Source organism: Lissotriton vulgaris, chromosome 5, assembly GCF_964263255.1.
Source record: "Lissotriton vulgaris chromosome 5, aLisVul1.2, whole genome shotgun sequence".
NCBI classification, from domain to species: domain Eukaryota; kingdom Metazoa; phylum Chordata; class Amphibia; order Caudata; family Salamandridae; genus Lissotriton; species Lissotriton vulgaris.
In genome coordinates, this window is record NC_141693.1 from 72,806,983 (window position 1) to 72,827,394 (window position 20,412).

Consider the following 20,412-nt stretch of genomic DNA (forward strand, 5'->3'; position numbering starts at 1 on the left):
GAAAGGCGGCGCCACACTGCAGGAGCAACAGTGAAATGATTGTACCAACTTTTGGAAGTGAAGGTGAAAAGATGTTTTCTGGGCTCGGCTGGTACCCGGGCTCTAAGAGCCATTTCAGAACCTTGGCTCGGCTCTGGCTCGGCTCGTTTTGTTGGCTCGCGCACCTCTACAGGTGACACCTCGCTCCCTGTGTAACCATTGCCACAGTCTCCCCCGACAGCTGTCAAGCTTTCACTTGCGTGTGTGACATTCGCATCTCTTCATGGTGTTTGTGTGACATTTAACATCTTCGTGTGACGCTGTCATGAGATTACATATGCAGTCGCGTCCACCTGAGGGGCTCGGATATTGCCACTGTGTGATATTATGGCAGAGAAATGATCTTGAAACACTGCCCCGGCTCCGGGAGTGCTCACGCACGGCCAGGTACGTCCCTTTTGTGCGTGCTCAGTACCTTGCATCCTTGGAGCTTTGTTCTGTTCTTTGTTCATAATGGGTAAAAGCCTCCAATGGCTGTGGCTTGTCCAAGCACCACAGATGCTGATGCTTTTGGGACATGTCCAGTCAGTGGTGTTGTTTTAAGCCAAAGGCGCGGTGCACTCTGGGGCTTGGGAGCTCCTGTTACTCGGACTCTTGAACTCTTCGGCTATTAACACTTCAGACGTTGCTACTCAAATGAGTTTTTATTTTAAGGAACAGCTGCAGTTGTACAGAAGGGTCGGGGCAGCAGCAGGTGCTGGGCATTTTAAAGGGGGGTCTCTTCAAAATCAGCAAACGTAAACACCTAATGCTAACTTTGGTGACAACAAAATGCAGGGGGACACAAAATGCATTCCTGGTGAGACCCGGGTCCAAGGCCATATTACGGAGGGGTCGGGTCCTCGGCCTCAACTAACTCAGAGAGGGTCCCAGACACGCCCTATGCCCAGCAGCTCACCCCGACACAAGTATGTCATGTTAAAGACACACGGCCCAGGCATGCAAGGAAGCAACTATCATGGACTAAAGTAACAGTAAGGCACTGAGCGGAAAGCTGTCGGAGATGGCGACTGAGCAGAAACTACAGTGACCCCACAGCCCCCCCCCCCCCCAATCTAACTCCCCCAATCTCTTTCCTCTCTCTTTTAGTGTAAAACCACCTTCCTCTGGGCCTTCTGGTTGTCAAGGCAACATGTGGGCGTGTCATTCTGAAGAAGATTCTATGGAATGTTGGAGTTGAAACTGCAGATGGCAGTTGAGGTGTCACTGGACTTACTGCTTCCCCCCTCCCCCTGCATGCGTTTCTGCTTGTGCTCCTGGAGGGAAGGATGATGGGCTGAAGCTCCCTGCAACTCTCCCACCAGCCTCAGTTCCTCTCCTCCCCTGTATTGGAGTGGGAGGGAAGGATGAGGGGCTGAAGCTCCCTGAAGCTCTCACACCAGCCTTAGCTCTGTTCCTTCACAGAGCAGGAAGTACGGGAAGAGCCTCTGTGTGAAGGGGGTCTGCGGGAAGGAGTAGAGAAGCTCCATGGAGACAGCATTGTACAGGGACAGCCGCCCACCCTCGTAGTCCAGATACACCCCCAGCTTCAGGGGCTTCTCACGAGGGTTTCGAAAGGTGCGAGGGAAGTTGAGAGCCAAGTACTGACCCTTCCACCACCCCACAGCCCAGACTCCCCCCTCAGGTGAGCATGTGAAGCCTCCTTTCCTGTCCACAGACTCTGCTGCGACCCCCACATGCCACAGCACCCCCTCCTGCAGCAGCTGCACCTCCCAGTAATGTCTGCCGGAGGTGAACCCCTCGCTCCCCAGCACACAGGAGTAGTAGGTGAATCTCTTGGGAGTGTCCGGCAGGGGCTGTGCTGTGCCCGTCTCTCTCACTCGTCTCCCCCCCTCAGACAGGCGGAGCTCAGGATGAGCTGTGTCAGGATCCAGAGTCACCATCACTGCAGAGAAGAGATTCAGAATTAGAGATTTAATGACACAAATAAAGGCTGTAATTACTGTTTTCTGTTTTACTAGTCGGAAAACTGCATTAGATTTCAGAGTGACAGAGCTACTAAGAAATTATACTGTACTTGTCATTACACTGCATTAGATGGTGCAGAGTAAGCGATCTACTAGAAAGTGTACAGGACAAAGGTACTGGAAAGTATACTGTACTAGCAGTACACTACAGTACAAGGCACAGAGTGACAAGTATTGGAAGATATACTATACTAGGCATTAAACTGAATTAGATGGTACAGAGTGACAGCCCCACTGCAAGGTATACAGTACTACTCAGTACACATCATTAGATGGTACAGAGTGACAGAGATACTAGAAGGTATACTGTACTAATCAGTACACTGCAGAGAGACAGAGTTACTCCAAGGTATAGAGAACTACTCAGTACATTGCATTAGATGGTATTGAATGACAGAGCTGCTCCAAGGTATACAGTACTAGTCAATACAGTACTAGTCAGTGCACTGAATTAGATTGTACAGAGTGGCAGAGCGAGTAGAATGTGTACTGTACCAGTCAGTACACTACGTTAGATGGTACAGAGTGACAGAGCTTAGTGGCAGCTCCTCCGTATTGGCGGAGGAGCGTCGCCCCACTGCCTGGCTCAGAGCCAGCAAATGTAAAATAAAACAATGTTCTTGCATCATTTTCTTTTACCCTTGCTGGTTCTTAGCCAGTGGTGTTGGGAGGGGCGGGCCGAGATATGGGAAGGAGGAGGAGGAGTGCTTCGTGCACTCCACTCCCTAAGTGCGCATATGTGCTTTGGCCGGCCAGCTTAGTCCGACCAAAACAAAAGAGCGCAGTTAGGTTTTCTCCAGCCAGCTGCATTGAGCAGTTGGGCAGTAGAAACCCCGCAGACTCCCAGGTCTGAGCAGGGCATCTTAGCCCGGGTATTGGACAGGGAATCTGTCCCAGGGGCTGCTAGGAACAGCAGGCAGGAACTGGAAGAGGAGAGGCGGCGTGAGGAGACGGAACGCTGGAGGAGGCAAAAGGTAAGAGGTGAGTTTATTATTATTTTTATATTGTATTCCCACCCTCCCCATCAGGCGATGCTTCCCGCGTGACGCCTCCCGTACGACCACACCCGCCCCACCCCCTTTGTTTATGGTGGCTGCTGCTGCCAGACCTACTTGACGGGGCACTGTTCTATTAAGTACACTGCCTTAGATGGCACAGAGTGGCAGAGCTACTCGAAGATATACAACACTAGTCAGTACACTGCATTAGAAAGTACACAGTAACTACTAGAAGGTATTCAGTACTAGTCAGTACACTGTTTTAGATGGCACAACGTAATAGAGCTATTTGAAGGTCTATGGTACTAATCAGTACACTGTCCTAGATGGTACGGGGTAGCAGAGCTAGACAAAGGTATATTGTATAAGTCAGTAAAGTGCATTAGATGGTGCAGAGTGACTAAGCTACTAGAAGGCAATCAGTACTAGTCAGTACACTAAATTAGATGGTACAGAGTGGTAGAACTACCCCATGGTATACTGTACTAGTCAGTACAGCACATTAGATGGTGCAGAATGACAGCGCTACTAGAAGGCAAAATATACTAGTTTGATGACCCAGATAGAGTCCATCCTTTAGGGATGCTTCGATTGGTTAGCATTGGTAGATGTAGTGAGTGTAGATGCAGCTGTGATTCCAGATCTAAATCCACATCAGGTAATCTCATGCAGACACTACTCTGCAGATCTTGCTGTTGGTCCCCATCTGTTTTAGATTCCCACAGACTTTGCAGACACTCCCTTTGGGTTTAGCAGCCCACACACACTGGCTCCCTATCCCTATTAGACCTCAGCCAGGATTTGGGGATCAGAGTTAAGGTTTTGATTAGACGTGGTGTAGACAAGACAAATTTGGTTGTGACAAAGGCCAGAAAGCCGAGGTCCATCTCTTGGGATGTCCAATCTCAGGTCCATGTTTGCAGAGCCCTTGTCTAGTCGTAGGAATGTCGAAGAGGGAATAAATATTTCCACATCAGGTCAGTGCTGCTAGAGAGAGGAGCATTTTAATCTGATTAACTTCTAGCAGAGGACGGTCTTAGGCCCGAGCTGAGCTCTAGTGAAGTCAAGACTTGAGGGAGGGTTTTCACTTTTTCCAAAAAATGTATTAACAAATCCCAGTATTTTGAGAAAGCACTGGTCATCATTTGTAGGTTATAAAGTGACAGTGGGAACAAAGCAAGATTAAAATTTGGGTTTCTGATTATTTACCAACATATTGAGGCCGGTTATCTTGTAGAAACACTACAGGGGCTGAGACAGAATATCTTACTGAACTCCACCGCCCTGTCAGAAGCCACAGTCCAAAGATTCCTATTTGCAGTTTTGTGTCAACACCAATTTGACAAAAAGATGAAGTTTCTACCTAACTGGTATTCCAAGTTACATAATATTACCACATACAAGATTACCGCACACAATATAAGCACATGCAGTATAACCACATTCAGAATTCCCACATGCTGTGTAATGACTTGCAGTATAACCACAAGCAGCATAACCATGTGTAGTATTACCACATGCAGTATTACCACCTGCAGTACTAGCACATGCAGTATTACCACATGCAGTATTACCACATGCGGTACCACTGCACCAGATATTATTGGAGACACATTCCGCTTTGGCAGAATTGGCACAAATAGTAGCAGAAAAATGATGTATGGAATTTGGGTTTTATCTGCAGAAATCAGTGCAGCAGTACTCTACTGTCGTCTTTTGTTGTGTGTGTGTGCATGGCATGAGCGCAGAAGTGCATGATGCTGCGGGCCTCGGTGTAGGTGCAAGGTGTGAGTATAGACTGTGAGTGAAGATCTTATAAACTGTATGAGTGCACTTAGTCAGTGTAGATGCATTTGTTGCGTCATTGAAGATGTATGCACAAGGTCAATGTACGTGCATGTGCTAGGTCAGTGTAGGTGCATGTGCTAGATCCATGTAGGCGCATGTGCTAGGTCAGTGTAGGTGCATGTGCTAGGTCAGTGTAGGTGCATGTGCTAGGTCCATGTAGGTGCATGTGCTAGGTCCATGTAGGTGCATGTGCTAGGTCCATGTAGGTGCATGTGCTAGGTCAGTGTAGGTGCATGTGCTAGGTCAGTGTAGGTGCAAGTGCTAGGTTAGTGTAGGTGCATGTGCTAGGTCAATGTAGGTGCACGCGCTAGGTCAGTGTAGATGCACACACTAGGTCAGTGTAGGTGCATGTGCAAGGTCAGTGTAGGTGCATGTGCTAAGTCAGTGTAGGTACATGTGCTAGGTCCATGTAGGTGCATGTGCTAGGTCAGTGTAGGTGCATGTGCTAAGTCAGTGTAGGAGCATGTGCTAGGTCCATGTAGGTGCATGTGCTAGGTCCATGTAGGTGCATGTGCTAGGTCCATGTAGGTGCATGTGCTAGGTCCATGTAGGAGCATGTGCTACGTCAGTGTAGGTGCATGTGCTACGTCAGTGTAGGTGCATGTGCTAGGTCCATGTAGGTGCATGTGCTAGGTCCATGTAGGTGCATGTTCTAGGTCAGTGTAGGTGCATGTGCTAGGTCAGTGTAGGTGCATGTGCTAGGTCCATGTAGGAGCATGTGCTACGTCAGTGTAGGTGCATGTGCTACGTCAGTGTAGGTGCATGTGCTAGGTCCATGTAGGTGCATGTGCTAGGTCCATGTAGGTGCATGTTCTAGGTCAGTGTAGGATTATGTGCTAGGTCAGTGTAGGTGCATGTGCTAGGTCAGTGTAGGTGCATGTGCCAGGTCAGTGAAGGTGCATGCGCTAGGTCAGTGTAGGATTATGTGCTAGGTCAGTGTAGGTGCATGTGCTAGGTCAGTGTAGGTGCATGCGCTAGGTCAGTGTAGGTGCATGCGCTAGGTCAGTGTAGATGCACACACTAGGTCAGTGTAGACACGTGCTTGAAACAAACTAGAGTCAATGTTGCTATAAGGAGTAAAAACATCCAGAGAAAAGGAGAGATAACTTGAGTCGTTCTACTACTCTATGTGCAGACGTGAGGTCTGCAGGTGTAAAGGTTCCTTTATTCTCGAGTAACAGTCTTAAGTGACCCACAGACCGATTCTCATGGGGCAATATCCCCGCTCTCAAGGGAGTACTACTACTTGATCTTTCTAGATTAATTCAGGCCATTGGACTTTTTTTTCTTTCCTAAATAACTTTATTGACTGGTCCTGAAGAAGAGCTTTGGATCTCATCCAGAGACCCTGAGATAGCACGAAACATGTTGGCCTAAAGCATACCCATTAGGGGTATACTAGGGTATACTACATAACTAGGTACAGAGGGACATAACACCCCTCACAGCAGCACTATTTATTTGCACCTTTTTAACCCCTTCAGCGCTTATGACGAGCTGAGCTCGTCATAACTGCCGCGGAACGCCCACGCGGGGCTAATTCCCACCTGTGCGGGCGTTTCATGGGAGTGGGTGGAGTCGTGACGAGCTCAGCTCGTCATGAGCACAGCTCCACTGTGCAGCATGACGAGCTGGGGGGAACGTGGGAGAATTAGCCCCGCGTGGAAGGGGTTAATAATGACAGAGGGATCACTTCTTTCCCTCCAGTCATTTTTTAGCCACACATTTAGGACTTCTCTGCCACTTAGCACCACGCACCCACATAGCTTTATCAAAAGGTGTCCGAAAAAAGTGACAGTTCGGGGGTCCAGTAGGGCATTGCAGCACCGGACCAACAAGGAGCACCAGCCCAATGATGAAGCATGACATTCTTCGGGGTGTGTGAGGGCATCATGATAAGGACACACTGTCCCCCACACACAGAGTAGTAGAACGAGTCAAAATTATCTCTCCTTTTCTCTGGGCGTTTTTCCTCCTTATAGGAACATTGACTCTAGTTTGTTTAAAGTATCTACTTGGGAGCACGAGTCACTGGACCTCCCAATCGCTCCCTATGTCCCCCCTCTTCGTTTAAATAGTGATACATGTGCTTGGTCATTGTAGTCACTAGAACTCTGGAACACAGAATGTGTTATGCGGTAAATACCGAATTCTGAGGTAATTTCCCATTCAATAGTGAAAATCTCAGAATACTTCAATAACTGTGTTGGCCGCAGTTTTCAGTCCTAGCAGTATCGTTAATTTAAGGTGTGAAATTACTGCATCTGAATTTCTGATAAACTTAACATGAATGTCCAAAGGGGAAGAATGATTTAAAGGAAATGCTGCAGCACATACACAGAATGAATAAGTAAAACTCTAGAAAAGTCTGGAAAAAACAAAGTTTACAGAAACAAATCAAGTAACTGTACCCTGACTTGAGTGCACATTACAATTAAATACCATACTATACGATACCATGATCCCACCCATAGCACACCACACCATCCATCCCATCATAATGTTCCATACCATACCATACCACCATAGCATTCCATAACATACCATACCAGCATAACATTCCATGCCATATCATTCCATACCACACAACACCATACCATACCACCCCATCCCATTTTCATGAACAGTAACATACAGAGCTAGTCATCACAATAAATTTACCTTTATAACTCTTCACCACCTCTGGACACTGCATCTTCACATTATTACACCTGTAATACACACATCATCTTTGTATTAAAGAGCAATGACAGCCACAGGAACAAAGAATGGACATCGCCTGAGACCTGTATTTGAAATAGGATTCAGTATTAAGAGCAGTGGCTGAGGACTAGTGCTCAGTGTGTGTGACTATTTGTACACAACCATTAAGAAGAAAGGGGTCACCCTGTATCCCTCGGAAACTGGGTTAATAGTTATAAAGCTACAAGCGGTTCGGTTGGGTAAGTACCACAGGATACTGGTTCAGAACCAAATTATTTCTTTCTCAATCAATTTTATAAATGTACCAAACCTCAGTAAGTTTTTATCAAAAAATATATTTATTAAATTATTTGTTCTGTTTTTCTCGCCAATTGTGTAAACAATTCTATACACAAGCATTTGCAATGCAATGGTCTCGGCATCATTAAAGGTAGAGCTATTGGCATTGTTCATGACATTTCTTTTTTTTTCTTTAAATCACAAATAAATGGCATTGTCATTTACATTGCCAATACACAGCACTCTGCACTCAACAGCACACACCACTCTGCACATGCACTCACTGCTCTGCACACTCACTCTGCACTCACTACTCTGCACTCACTACTCTGCACTCACTACTCTGCACTCACTACTCTGCACTCACTACTCACTACTCTGCACTCACTACTCACTACTCTGCACTCACTACTCACTACTTTGCACTCACTACTCTGCACTCACTACTCTGCACTCACTACTCTGCACTCACTACTCACTACTCTGCACTCACTACTCACTACTCTGCACTCACTACTCACTACTCCCTACTCTGCACTCCCTACTCTGCACTCCCTACTCTGCACTCACTACTCTGCACTCACTACTCTGCACTCACTACTCTGCACTCACTACTCACTACTCTGCCCTCACTACTCACTACTCTGCCCTCACTACTCACTACTCAGCACTCACTACTCTGCACTCACTACTCACTACTCTGCACTAATATATGTAATTGGTTGAACAGAGAAGCAAGAGTGAATATTCACAATATTAGATTGGTTGGGCAGAGGCCCAGCAGGAAGAGGTCCTAATATGAGATTGCTTGGAAAGAGGTCTACGAGTAATAGGTCGTAATATGAGACTGGTTGAACAGAGAAGCAGGTGTAAGCGTTCACAATAGGGGTGGCTGGACAGGACCAGGAGTAAAGGGTCACAATAAGAGATTAGATGGGCAGAGGACCAGACTCTAACCAGAAGTAGGGGGGGGGGGGGAGGGGGGGTTCATGATGAGATTGGTTGGTCAGCGGCCCGGGAGTGAGAGGTCCTAATGAGACTGGGTGGTCGTGTCGCAAATGAGCCTGAGTGAAGTGTCAAGATGCGCAGGAGTAAAGTTTCGCTGTGTGAGGTTGGGTGAACCTAAGCACAGGAGTAACACTGGAGCGTGGTTCTGAGTGGCAAAGACGCCCGAGAGAGATCAAAGTTAAAATCTAGTACTTAACAATATAGTCCAAAAGGTGCGTTGCACGCAGAGAATTTGCCGCTCGTGAAAGCAGAAAAACAAAAAAAGTTAATACAATAAAAAAGACTTGGAACAAAACGAGGGGGGCGGGTACTATTACTGAGAAATTGAGAGCAAAGTCGGGGATCACGACGGGTTGTTAGTTAAGCGGAGGCCGGAAATGCGCAGAGCAAATATGCCTGCTGCCCTTATCTGCAGGAGATAAATGGGGCCTGAGGGTGGGTCTGGGGCACCTTTCCGCGTGAGTGATTAGCTGACTTGGTAGTTCCACGGAACCCCTATATTCTCCAGGGAAATGACTGGACCCCGTCTATGATGGTAGGTTTCTTCTCTTACCACTCGCATTGAATGACCGCAATGCCCTCCGCTTCCGCCAGGCACGGCAGACGTCACGCATGCCCGCCCGCGCCGCTAGGCCCCCGCGCGCTGATTACGGAGCGATGACTCCCCTACGTGAGTTCACGTCTCCACTTCACGATGCTGGGGCATAACACGGGGGAGGCAAATTCCATCTGGGGAGCAGGAAACGTACTGCTAGGAAAGAACACGCCCCTTGAATTTAAGTGAATGATATGCGAGCGCAGGCCATAGTCCACTCAAAACCTATTTGTTTGCCCCCCTCCCACCCCAACCGCCCTTCCACACACACACAAGTTTTATCTCCACTGATTTCCAACAAAAGCTCCACATACCAACGGGATCCAAAACTACTTGACTCACATTTTTTTTCTGGTGGATCAAAAGCAGGATTTTCCTATTCAGCTGAGTGATGCAAAATTTCACGACAGGAGCGCACCGGAGAACCCAGATGAATAAAATCCGCCTGGGGCACTCGAGCACCGCCTGGACCCAAACCGGAGCACTGCGGGGTGCATAGACCCAGCCACTGCCCGGGCACCGCTGTGAAGTCACCGTGCCTTACCAGGGATCCCAGCACCCCACCACCGGACCCCTGCGCGGCTGCTGGACGGGCAGGAACGCAGCCAGAAGAGGGCCAGCACTCGTGGGCAGCAGGAAGCTCCTAGAGGACTGCTGGGGCGCTTTAGGCACTATCCGACGCCTGCAGGGTCACAGCCTTAAGCGCTGCAAAGTCCGGACCAGGCGCTGCAAGGAGCAAAGCAGAGGCGAGGGGGCACCTGCCCCGTGGCACGGGGACACTCAGAAGCACTCGAAGATCTTGCCTGGCACGGATGGCACCGTCCCCTGTGAGCCCCAGGCACTAACAGCGCTGTGTTTGTGCCTCCAACGGCCAACGGGAGTAGCGCTGGGAGGCAGCCAGCCAGCCGCTATAATCGATTCCTGGGCACAGTCGAGAGCATCTGTTAAAGCGCGGACTGTTGAGCCCCTTTGTTGTCCCTCCTACTCTTTCCGTGGCACTTCCAGGAAGCCCAGCTGAACGCATCCTGTTTTGACGGGGATCTGGTTTGACAAATCGGAATATCATGGAAGGTCCAGGTTACCGGGCAGTGCCGGGGATCACACGGCGTGGCACGGTCTGAAACACTGCTGGGAGTTCATCCTCTCCGGGTGGTACAATTAGCGACGGCCTGAGTTCTGCGTTATTGAAAAGAGCATCTTTCCAGGGCATTTGCTTCCGCCTTCACATTGAGGAAGGAATCGAGGCGAAAGGGGAAGGCCTCGGAAGCTTCAGGGAGGGTCTGCCCTGACTTCGAGGAACAGGCGAGGGGTGGAGGGCCGGGCATCACTTCTGCATTCTATTTCGGGGGCATTGCCTCTGCCCTTGCTTTACTTGAGACGGAAGTGAGTTTGGTTAGAAAAATAAAAGATTGTCCCCGCCGCCGCCCGGCCCGCAGTAGGAAGTCAGGCAGGCCGGGGGCGGGACCGAGGGACAACAGGAACTCACCGAACTTCCTCCGGAGGAGAGGAGCCCCGCCCGCGTCACCAGAGCAGCTACCGGAGGAGTGCTGAAGGGAGCGAGGCTCCCGCCTGGAAGAGAGAATCTCGCCGGTGCAAGAAGCCAGGTAACGGCCTCCACCCGCAACAGGAATCCCGGTGAGTGCGAGCATCAGGAGGGGGGTCCCAAGTATGATGTGTGTGCCCGTGGTCCCAAGTTAGCGCATGCGTGTGAATGCGCGACAGCAGCGGTGTGTGCCCGTGGCCCCAAGTTAGCGCATGCGTGTTATTGAATGCGCGACAGCAGCTGCCTACAGCGAGCGCGTGCGCGTTTCAGAATCCCTCCAAGGCGATGCGCGCGGCCAGGAGTGTCTCCTGGGAAGCACACTCGCTAACAATAGTTCTCGGCGAGACGCGCTTCCGCGCGTTTAGCCGAGACCTAAAAAATGTAATACCAATGGGGGCGGTCTGACAAATAAAACACAATAATAAATACAAAGACAATTCAATGGGTGACTGTGGTGACATATAGTGCAAATGGGTGACCTTTCAAATTCAAACAATAAACAAGACAATAATATAAATTCTCCGTCTTTTTCAGGTCTTTCACTTTAGCTAATCCTATTTCTTAAATGAATTGCTGTTGTGAGCCCGGACATGAGATGGTTGTACGTCGACGTTTCGACCCAGTATATATATATATATATATATATATATATTCACAGAAAAAACCATAGGTTATAGTGGATATATAGTTAGGAATTTGCATTTACAAAACCTTGAAAATTCAATGAAAAAACCATTGGTTTTAGGCCATATATAGTTAGGGATTTGCATTTACAAAACCTTATTTTACTCGCATAAAACCATTGAAATTCCATATATAGTTATAAGCGCTAACTATATATCGCGCACCCGCAATCCACTGCTGATGATGTCACATATTACATCATTCATGACATGGTTAGTGACATCACTGATGACATCACTGATGACATCTCAAATGACATCACTGATGAAATCACTGATGACATCATCAAGTGACTGTATGTTTCTGTAAAGTTAAAATATCTCTTACATATTGAAAAATGAGTGGATATATAAGTGTCTGGATGAAGGATTTAGTAGGTGCATGACTGGCTGTATGAGTGAGTGATTAAATGTGTCTCACTGAGTGCATGGGTTAATGACTAAACTGTCTTAATTTGTGCATCATTATGTCTGTTGTTCTGTAAACTGTTCCATGTGTTGATAAGTAGCTATATGAGTAACTATATGGGTTATTGATTGGTTGCCCAAGTATTTGTATGGGATACTGAGTGTGTGTGTGAGTAGCTGGGAGGTGTGTGACTCTGTGCATAGATGTGTGAGCAGTTGATTCACTAGATGTATGGTTTCAAAAGTGCATGTGGAAACAGCTGTATGGGCGGTTGACTGTGTGCATGAGTGTATTGGTGAGTGAATGGATATCTCAGTGCTACATGTCAAAGTAAGTACATATGTAAAACACAGTACATGTGAGAGTTGACATATATAAATAACTGTGCATAAGAGCCAGTGAATGTGTGAGTGGCTGTATGGATCATTGTGAACTTGTATCAGGGATTGTATAAGAGAGTAAATATGTGTTAGTATATGTTTGAATAAGTAAAGTTTGTATAACTGTATATTTGAGGAAATGGAGGTGTGATTGATTCTTTACATGACTGACTAGGTGTGTGAGTAACTCCATGGATGAGTGACAGTCTGTGAGTGTCTGTTTACACTGATTGTATCTAAGGTTATATTAGAGTCTGAAGAGGTTCATCGTATTATTACATGAATGATATCATCAGTGATGTTATCAGTCATGTCAAATGAGATGTTTTCAGTGATGTCATCAGTGATGTCATTTGAGATGTCATCAGTGATGTCATCAGTGATGTCACTAACCATGTCATGAATGATGTAATATGTGACATCATCAGCAGTGGATTGCGGGTGCGCGATATATAGTTAGCGCTTATAACTATATATGGAATTTCAATGGTTTTATGCGAGTAAAATAAGGTTTTGTAAATGCAAATCCCTAACTATATATGGCCTAAAACCAATGGTTTTTTCATTGAATTTTCAAGGTTTTGTAAATGCAAATTCCTAACTATATATCCACTATAACCTATGGTTTTTTCTGTGAATTTCATTGGTTTTTTAATAGCAAATATGAAAAGCTTAAAAATGTCAAGTACGTGATAAATAAAAACATTTTCGTATTTATGCACGCTGATGTGCTTTGAACGCTGCACCCCCCCCCTCCCCTCTTTTGTCTTAGTAGTACTCTCTCTTTGCAGATACTGAAGGGTAGTTAACGCAGGCCTTTACCCCCGTTGTAATCCGTCGTGGCTGCTTGTCTCTCCATTTGATTGATTGTTGTCCAAGCATTTACTGTTTTAGAATTGGTTCTCTTTGGATCATTCTCTATTTACAAACAAGCACAAAGTCGCAATACTCTGTTTAGTCTTTGCAGATAGTGAAAAATCGTGTAAAAAAAATAAAAGTAATCGAGCAAAATCAGTAGGCCACTAATTGGATCTCTTTTTGATCTCGCTAAAATAGAAATATTAGGAACAACCCTTCATGAGAAATACGAAAATAGTGAGATGAACTGAGCTCCACACCATGAGGGCTGCAAGACAGCTCGGCTCCATCACCCATCCCGCACAAAATAACGACAAACCCTATGCAAATATTAAAAATATAGACAACACACCAGCAAAGAAACAGGGTAAAACATTTTATTAAAAAACTATTTACATAACGTTGGTTTATAAGATGATGTCAGTAGTGGGCCGATGTGTGAATAGATCGAAAGCAGCACAAGGCTCCAAGATCCGGATGGCAAGCTCCTGGATGTTGGGTGCCATAGTTTAGAGTTCTGAATTTGAGCCTTTTTCAATGTCTGTGCTTTGTTGAATCAAATTTGCGGCTTGACACAAAGCTGACTCAAGCGATGCTACTGATGCTATGCAGACCAAAACTGGTTTTCAGTTTGTACATTTTTCTAGATTTTTAATCCAAGTTTGGTTGACTTTGTAGAACGATGGCTTCAAATTTTCAACATACGGTGTGGTGGCGCTGACTGGGAGGGGGCGCTTCGCTCCTGCCCCCTCCCCAAGTAAGATTTTCATACGTGAAAGTACGTTAATGGTTTTGGTCCCTGAGATGCTTCGATGTCACTGCCATTCTCAAATAGCATAAGTTCTGGATGTTGGGTGCCATAGTTAAGAGTTCTGAGCAGCGCTTGTAACACTGTCTGAAGCTTATTTCCACCTACTGCAGCTTCACTATTCTCAAAGTAAGTGAGTGTCGTTTGTGGACCTGACTGCATTAGAAAACAATGTGATATGTTACCTTCCTAAACAGCTTGACGGAGGCCCCTGAGGGGCGGTGTGATGGCCATGGACTCGGAGAAGACGCTTGGCTCCGACACCCTCCCCAAGTCTTATAGCACTGGTGTAGCCTGAGATCGCCCCCGACATAGGCGGCCGGCTCCCGGGATCCGGCGGAACTTTTTGCCTTTTGATGACTCTTCAATTCTGAACCTTGTCCCATCTAGCTGAGTTGCGCCCACTCTTGCGGCTACAGCGTCTTGCCCACCATCCAGCTGAATTACGCCCACTCTTGCGGTGCAGCGATAGGCGGCTGCCACAGGACTCTCAAAATGGCGGCCGGCTCTTCGGTTTTGGGCCTGGTCCACTAAAATGGCCCTGGGACACCTTTGAACTCGGACGCTTCCCTGATAGGGCTTGGGTCCCATTCTCGAAAAGCCTCTCCTCAGCCGTGAAGATTCTACAAAAGTCTTGGGGGCCTCCGACTCCCGCAGGCTTCTGGTGGGGAGCGGCTGCCATGATTGCTCGTGGAATGGCCACGACGGAGCTACGAGATGGTAGTGGTCTCATGCTGACGCCAGCTTTAGTCTGAAACATCCAGAAACACTGTAGACTACCAATTCGATCAGTTCCGGTAGCGCCCCAACATGACCCGGAAGAGAAGAACTTGCCCTCCCCTCTTTGACTGATGGTTCTTGTTGCCTGTCCCCTCTGTTGTCATTTAACAGAACTTTTTGGACTGCTGAAAGGAGTTGTGTTCCGAACGCTGGTTGGTGGAGACATTTTGACTATATTCTTGACCTACGTTGTCGCGTAATGCGTTATATGACACGCCGCGTTACCGCACCCGGAAGTGATCCGAGGCGCGGCGCGCAGCACGTAACGTAAGCATAACAGGACATGTGACTTGTTAATAAAACTTTTCATTGATTCATTTTACTTTTGTTAATTTAATGATGAAAAGCTTGGTCATATGACCTAAAAATTACGCTTTTTATTGTTTTCGAACAATATTTTTTTTTCAAACATATGTTATAATATTCCAGGCTAATGTACTTTCCCGGAAAATTTACAACTATCTTGTAAGTAAAATATATTCCTTTTTCGAGAAAAAGGGCGTTTCTTCCTTCCATGACGGAGCCGTTGAGTAAAAGAGATTCGGCCTGCTATCTTAGTCGCCGATACGCCTGATTATCAGATTCTTATCGATCACTTTATATTGCAGACATGAAAAACACAACTGCTATTAAGCATTTATCTTTACTGCGTTCCTACATATTATACCTTTTATCCGTCATGTAATTGGACTGCTTTATTTCACTTGCCTTTACTGATTCGAAAACAGTGACTAAAAGTAAAAACTTTACCAATGTAAATACTACTACCGTGTTTTGTTTTAAAAACCTTTATTGTGAAAATGTCAGTATACAAATACGGGCCTATAACCACGTGGGCCGGCCACGGAGCAAACTGTATTCGTATATGATGAGGAGACATTTACACTGTAGAGGAACGTAACGAGCGGGCCATTAGGTTGCAAGAACAAAGGTGTCTAACAGTTGCGGAATCGGTGGACGTACATTTTGTAATTAAAATACGACACGGCCACTTACAATAACATTTTCTAGATATACATTTGCGGGCAAGGAGTTACGAGTCCCATTTATACCGGCGCCATTTTGGGCGAGGCCGGGCAGGTCCAAGATATAGTCAAAATGTCTCCACCAACCATCGGCCAGACCAGAACCCCTTTCGTCCCTTTATGCTACAAGATGGTGTCTTCCATTCAGAAAATATTGTTGGCAGCATTTTGAAAGGAAACAGAAACAGCCATTGTCCTAGTGAGTTTCACATTGTTACATGTAGGAAGAATGTTGAAGAGTAGTATGTGGAAAATCTGAAGCCATTTTTCTACAAACTCTCAATCAGACTTGGATGGAAAAAAAAATCCTGAAGAATGTACAAACTGAAAACCAATTTTTGTCTGTATAGCATCAACAGTAACGCTTGAGTCAGCTTTGTGTCAAGCCGCCATTTTCATTCAATCAATAGCGTCCCCCTGCACACATTCAGGGACCTGGTCGTGTCTTCAGATGAAACGGATTGTAGGAAAAGAAGCAGAAAGGAAAAGGCAAAAAGTTCCGCCGGACCTCGGGAGCCGGCCGCCTATGTCATGTGCCACCTTTGGCCACACCAGGGCAATAGTGAAGCTGCAGCAGGTGCAAATAAGCTTCAGACAGTCTTACAAGCACTGCTCAGAACTCTCAACTGAGGCACTCAACATCCAGGACTTGCCATTCGGATCTTGGCGCCTTGTGCTGGTTCCGACCTATTCACACATCAGTCCACTACTGACATCACCTCATAAGCCAACGGGGCACCCCACGCCGACTTTCGGCGCAGCATTGTAGGATGGCCACACCAGTGCGGCCACTTGCTGGACACCACCTCGGTGCCATCCGGATCTCGGCGCGTTCGAGTCACTGTGCCGGAAGAGTGACCGGAACTCAGCTGAACACGCCGTCTTTCGGCGCAGCATTGTAGGATGGCCACACCAGTACGGCAATTTGCTGGACACCACCTCGGTGCCATCCGGATCTCGGCGCGTTCGAGTCACTGTACCGCAAGAGTGACCGCAACTCAGCTGGACACGCCATCTTTCGGCGCAGCATTGTAGGATGGCCACACCAGTGCGGCAATTTGCTGGACACCACCTCGGTGCCATCCGGATCTCGGCGCGTTCGAGTCACTGTACCGCAACAGTGACCGCAACTCAGCTGGACACGCCGTCTTTCGGCGCAGCATTGTAGGATGGCCACACCAGTGCGGCAATTTGCTGGACACCACCTCGGTGCCATCCGGATCTCGGCGCGTTGTGCTGCCTTCGGCCTATTCGCACATCGGTCCGCTACTGATGCCGCCTCACGTGCCAACGGATTTTCTACGCTTTTTGTAGCCCTATGCCGCATAACAGGTCATGTGACTTGTTTATAAAACTTTTCATTGGTTCATTTTACTTTTGGTTTCCTAAAGATGGAAGGCTTGGTCATATGACCTAAAAATAACACTTTTCATTGGTTTAGAACATTTTTTTTTCCCCAAACGATGAAAGCCCCACCTTGTTTCTGGATCATTCAGACTGAAGCTGGCGTCAGCATGAGAGCACCACCATCTTGTGGCTCCGTCGTGGTCATTCCGCGAGCAATCATGGCAGCCGCTCCCCACCGGAAGCCTGCGGGAGTCGGGGGCCCCCAAGACTTTTGTAGAATCTTCACGGCTGAGGGGACGCTTTTCGAGAATGGAGCCCAAGCCCTAGCAGGCAAGCGTCCGAGTTCCAAGGTGTTCCAGGGCCATTTCAGTGGACCAGGCCCAAAACCGAGGAGCCGTCCGCCATTTTAAGAGCCATGTGGCAGCCGCCTATCGCTGCACTGCAAGAGTGGGAGCAACTCAACAACATGGTGAGCGAGACGCTGTAGCCGCAAGAGCGGGCGCAACTCAGCTAGATGGCCGCCACCTGGGGAGGCCCGTTCACGCCGCCTCCCCCACCCCCGGGCCGCCGCACGCCAATTTTCGGAGCAGCATTGTAGGATACCAAAACCAGTGCGGCAGTTTACTGGACATCACCTGGGTGCCTGTCGTACATGTTGTGTCAGCCATGTGACACTGGACACAGTCCCATCAACATCTCAACGCGTTCTGCTGCCTTGGGACTATTGGCACAACAGACCGCTACTGACGAGGCCTCCCCCCGCACCACCCGGGACGCCCCACGCTGATTTTCTGTGCTGCATTGTAGGATCCCAAAACCAGTGCGGCACCCAGGCGACATCACCTGGGTGCCGTCCAGAACTCTGCACGTTGTGCTGCCTTGGGACTATTCGCACAAAAGACAGCTTCTAACCATTGTTGCTTTTTGTGTTGAAAAATGTTTAAATGTTTTTAGTTTTTGTTCCGTTCGTTATAGTTAATAGTTAATAAAGTTTTATAATCTTACTTTGTTGGAGTGTTATCTATTTTTTTAAAAACGGGTGAATGGGGCCTTGAATCGGGTTATTGTCATGTGTGGGCTTTGGAAGTGTGCTGCTGCAGGATCGGACATTTCAAACTCAAATGCACGTTCTTTTTCTTACCTTTCCGAAGCATGGAGCGCAATAGCAGGCAGAGAAAGGGTGATGCACGTGTTGAACACTACCTGACCTGGCAAGTTGCTGGCAGTGCCCCCCCGCCCGCTCCTAAAAGAGGGCACACACACACCGCCGCCCCGAGTACTTCACAAATCTTTAAAAGACCATGCGCTTGTTCATGAGGCTTAAATGGTTTATCACCTCTTCTAGAACCCCTGCATCGACCCTCTGACGTTTCCTGGAAAAATTACCATGTAACACAATACCAAGCCCTGTCAGCTGAAACCCCCAAGGAATCGTGGGGCATATTATCAAGGGGGTTTATCTCCGCTTTTTTGGCTTTAAAAGCCATGAAAGCGGAGATAAAATTATCTCCCTATTACCAAGCTGTCGCTAACACCAGTTAGTGACAGCTAAAAGGAGATAGCGACCATCTTGGGCCCCGCTTTGCATGTCAGTGATACTTATCACTAATGACATGCAAAGTGGCGTACCAAGATGCTAGCGACTGGAAACAGTCCCTAACATCGCTATCTTCTATTACCAACTTTTGGAGATATTCGCGCTAAGCGCGAATATCTCCAAAATCTAACACCTGCCCTGAGCAGTTCTTAGCCATGTTATCCAATGGGAGGTGGATAACATGGCTAAGAGCATTTGCTCGATAATACATGAATATCGCTGACTTTACTGCGATAATAGCAAGGTTTATCTGCGATAAAAATCGGCGATGTGCGGCGATAATTTTTGTCTCTAAACAAGTTAGAGACAAAAATTATCGCTAGTTGTTCGTAATATGCCCCCGGGTTTTTGCTTGCAGAAATCGGGAGGCGGGAGACTAGCACTGAAATCAGTAGTCACACGCCTGAATCAGGAGAGTTGGCATGTCTGAATTCTCTACAGCTGGGGCCATAAACTACATCCGCAGGGGTAGGTGATAGCCTGGGACCAGCCTGGCATCTAAAATGGCTGCCGTGCACGACAAAATTGTGGCATTGGAAAAAAGGCAAGATGGCGCAGCCGCTGGAAGAGATGTATCAACATATATCAGCCTCCTCAGCCACCCTCAGGAAACATAGGGGATTAGGATACGTCTCCCGCACCCCCTTATACCTAGTAATTTAATTAACGAAGCACAAAATGGCGAATTCCCGTTTCGCTACCAGTTTGCGGCCCAGTTCGCGGCCCGTGAAGCGCTTCTACCGTGAAAAATCATTTTTTTTTTCTTTTTCCCACAGGACCCTTTAATAACCCCAACAACATTCCTAGGGGGTCAAGAGGGGGATACCTTGCCCCCTTTCATTAAATTCCCCCTTAGTTTTTCACCTCTTCTTCTCTCTCGATCCTACCGAGAAACAAGATGGCGGCCGCTCCAGACTGTCACGCAGCAAAATAAAAAAAAGCTCACGCACAGCCGCTGGAAGAGATGTATCAACATATATCAGCCTCCTCAGCCACCCTCAGGAAACATAGGGGATTAGGATACGTCTCCCGCACCCCCTTATACCTAGTAATTTAATTAACGAAGCACAAAATGGCGAATTCCCGTTTCGCTACCAGTTTGCGGCCCAGTTCGCGGCCCGTGAAGCGCTTCTACCGTGAAAAATCATTTTTTTTTTCTTTTTCCCACGGGACCCTTTAATAACCCCAACAACATTCCTAGGGGGTCAAGAGGGGGATACCTTGCCCCCTTTCATTAAATTCCCCCTTAGTTTTTCACCTCTTCTTCTCTCTCGATCCTACCGAGAAACAAGATGGCGGCCGCTCCGGACTGTCACGCAGCAAAATAAAAAAAAGCTCACGCACAGCCGCTGGAAGAGATGTATCAACATATATCAGCCTCCTCAGCCACCCTCAGGAAACATAGGGGATTAGGATACGTCTCCCGCACCCCCTTATACCTAGTAATTTAATTAACGAAGCACAAAATGGCGAATTCCCGTTTCGCTACCAGTTTGCGGCCCAGTTCGCGGCCCGTGAAGCGCTTCTACCGTGAAAAATCATTTT

The 20,412-nt window shown here is 47.5% G+C and overlaps 1 protein-coding gene across 1 annotated transcript in view; it reads right to left on the reverse strand.

Annotated features, from left to right (window-relative positions):
• Window positions 1-257: 257 nt before the first annotated feature.
• LOC147710219 (E3 ubiquitin-protein ligase TRIM39-like) overlaps window positions 258-20,412 on the reverse strand; it is a 216,471-nt gene continuing 196,316 nt past the window's right edge. The window contains exons 5-6 of the mRNA XM_086920899.1: window positions 7,514-7,563; window positions 258-1,924 (exon numbers count right to left, since the gene is read on the reverse strand). Coding sequence (XP_086777025.1) covers window positions 1,413-1,924; window positions 7,514-7,563 — 562 coding nt within the window. The 3' untranslated portion in view covers window positions 258-1,412. The remainder of the gene's footprint in view (window positions 1,925-7,513; window positions 7,564-20,412) is intronic.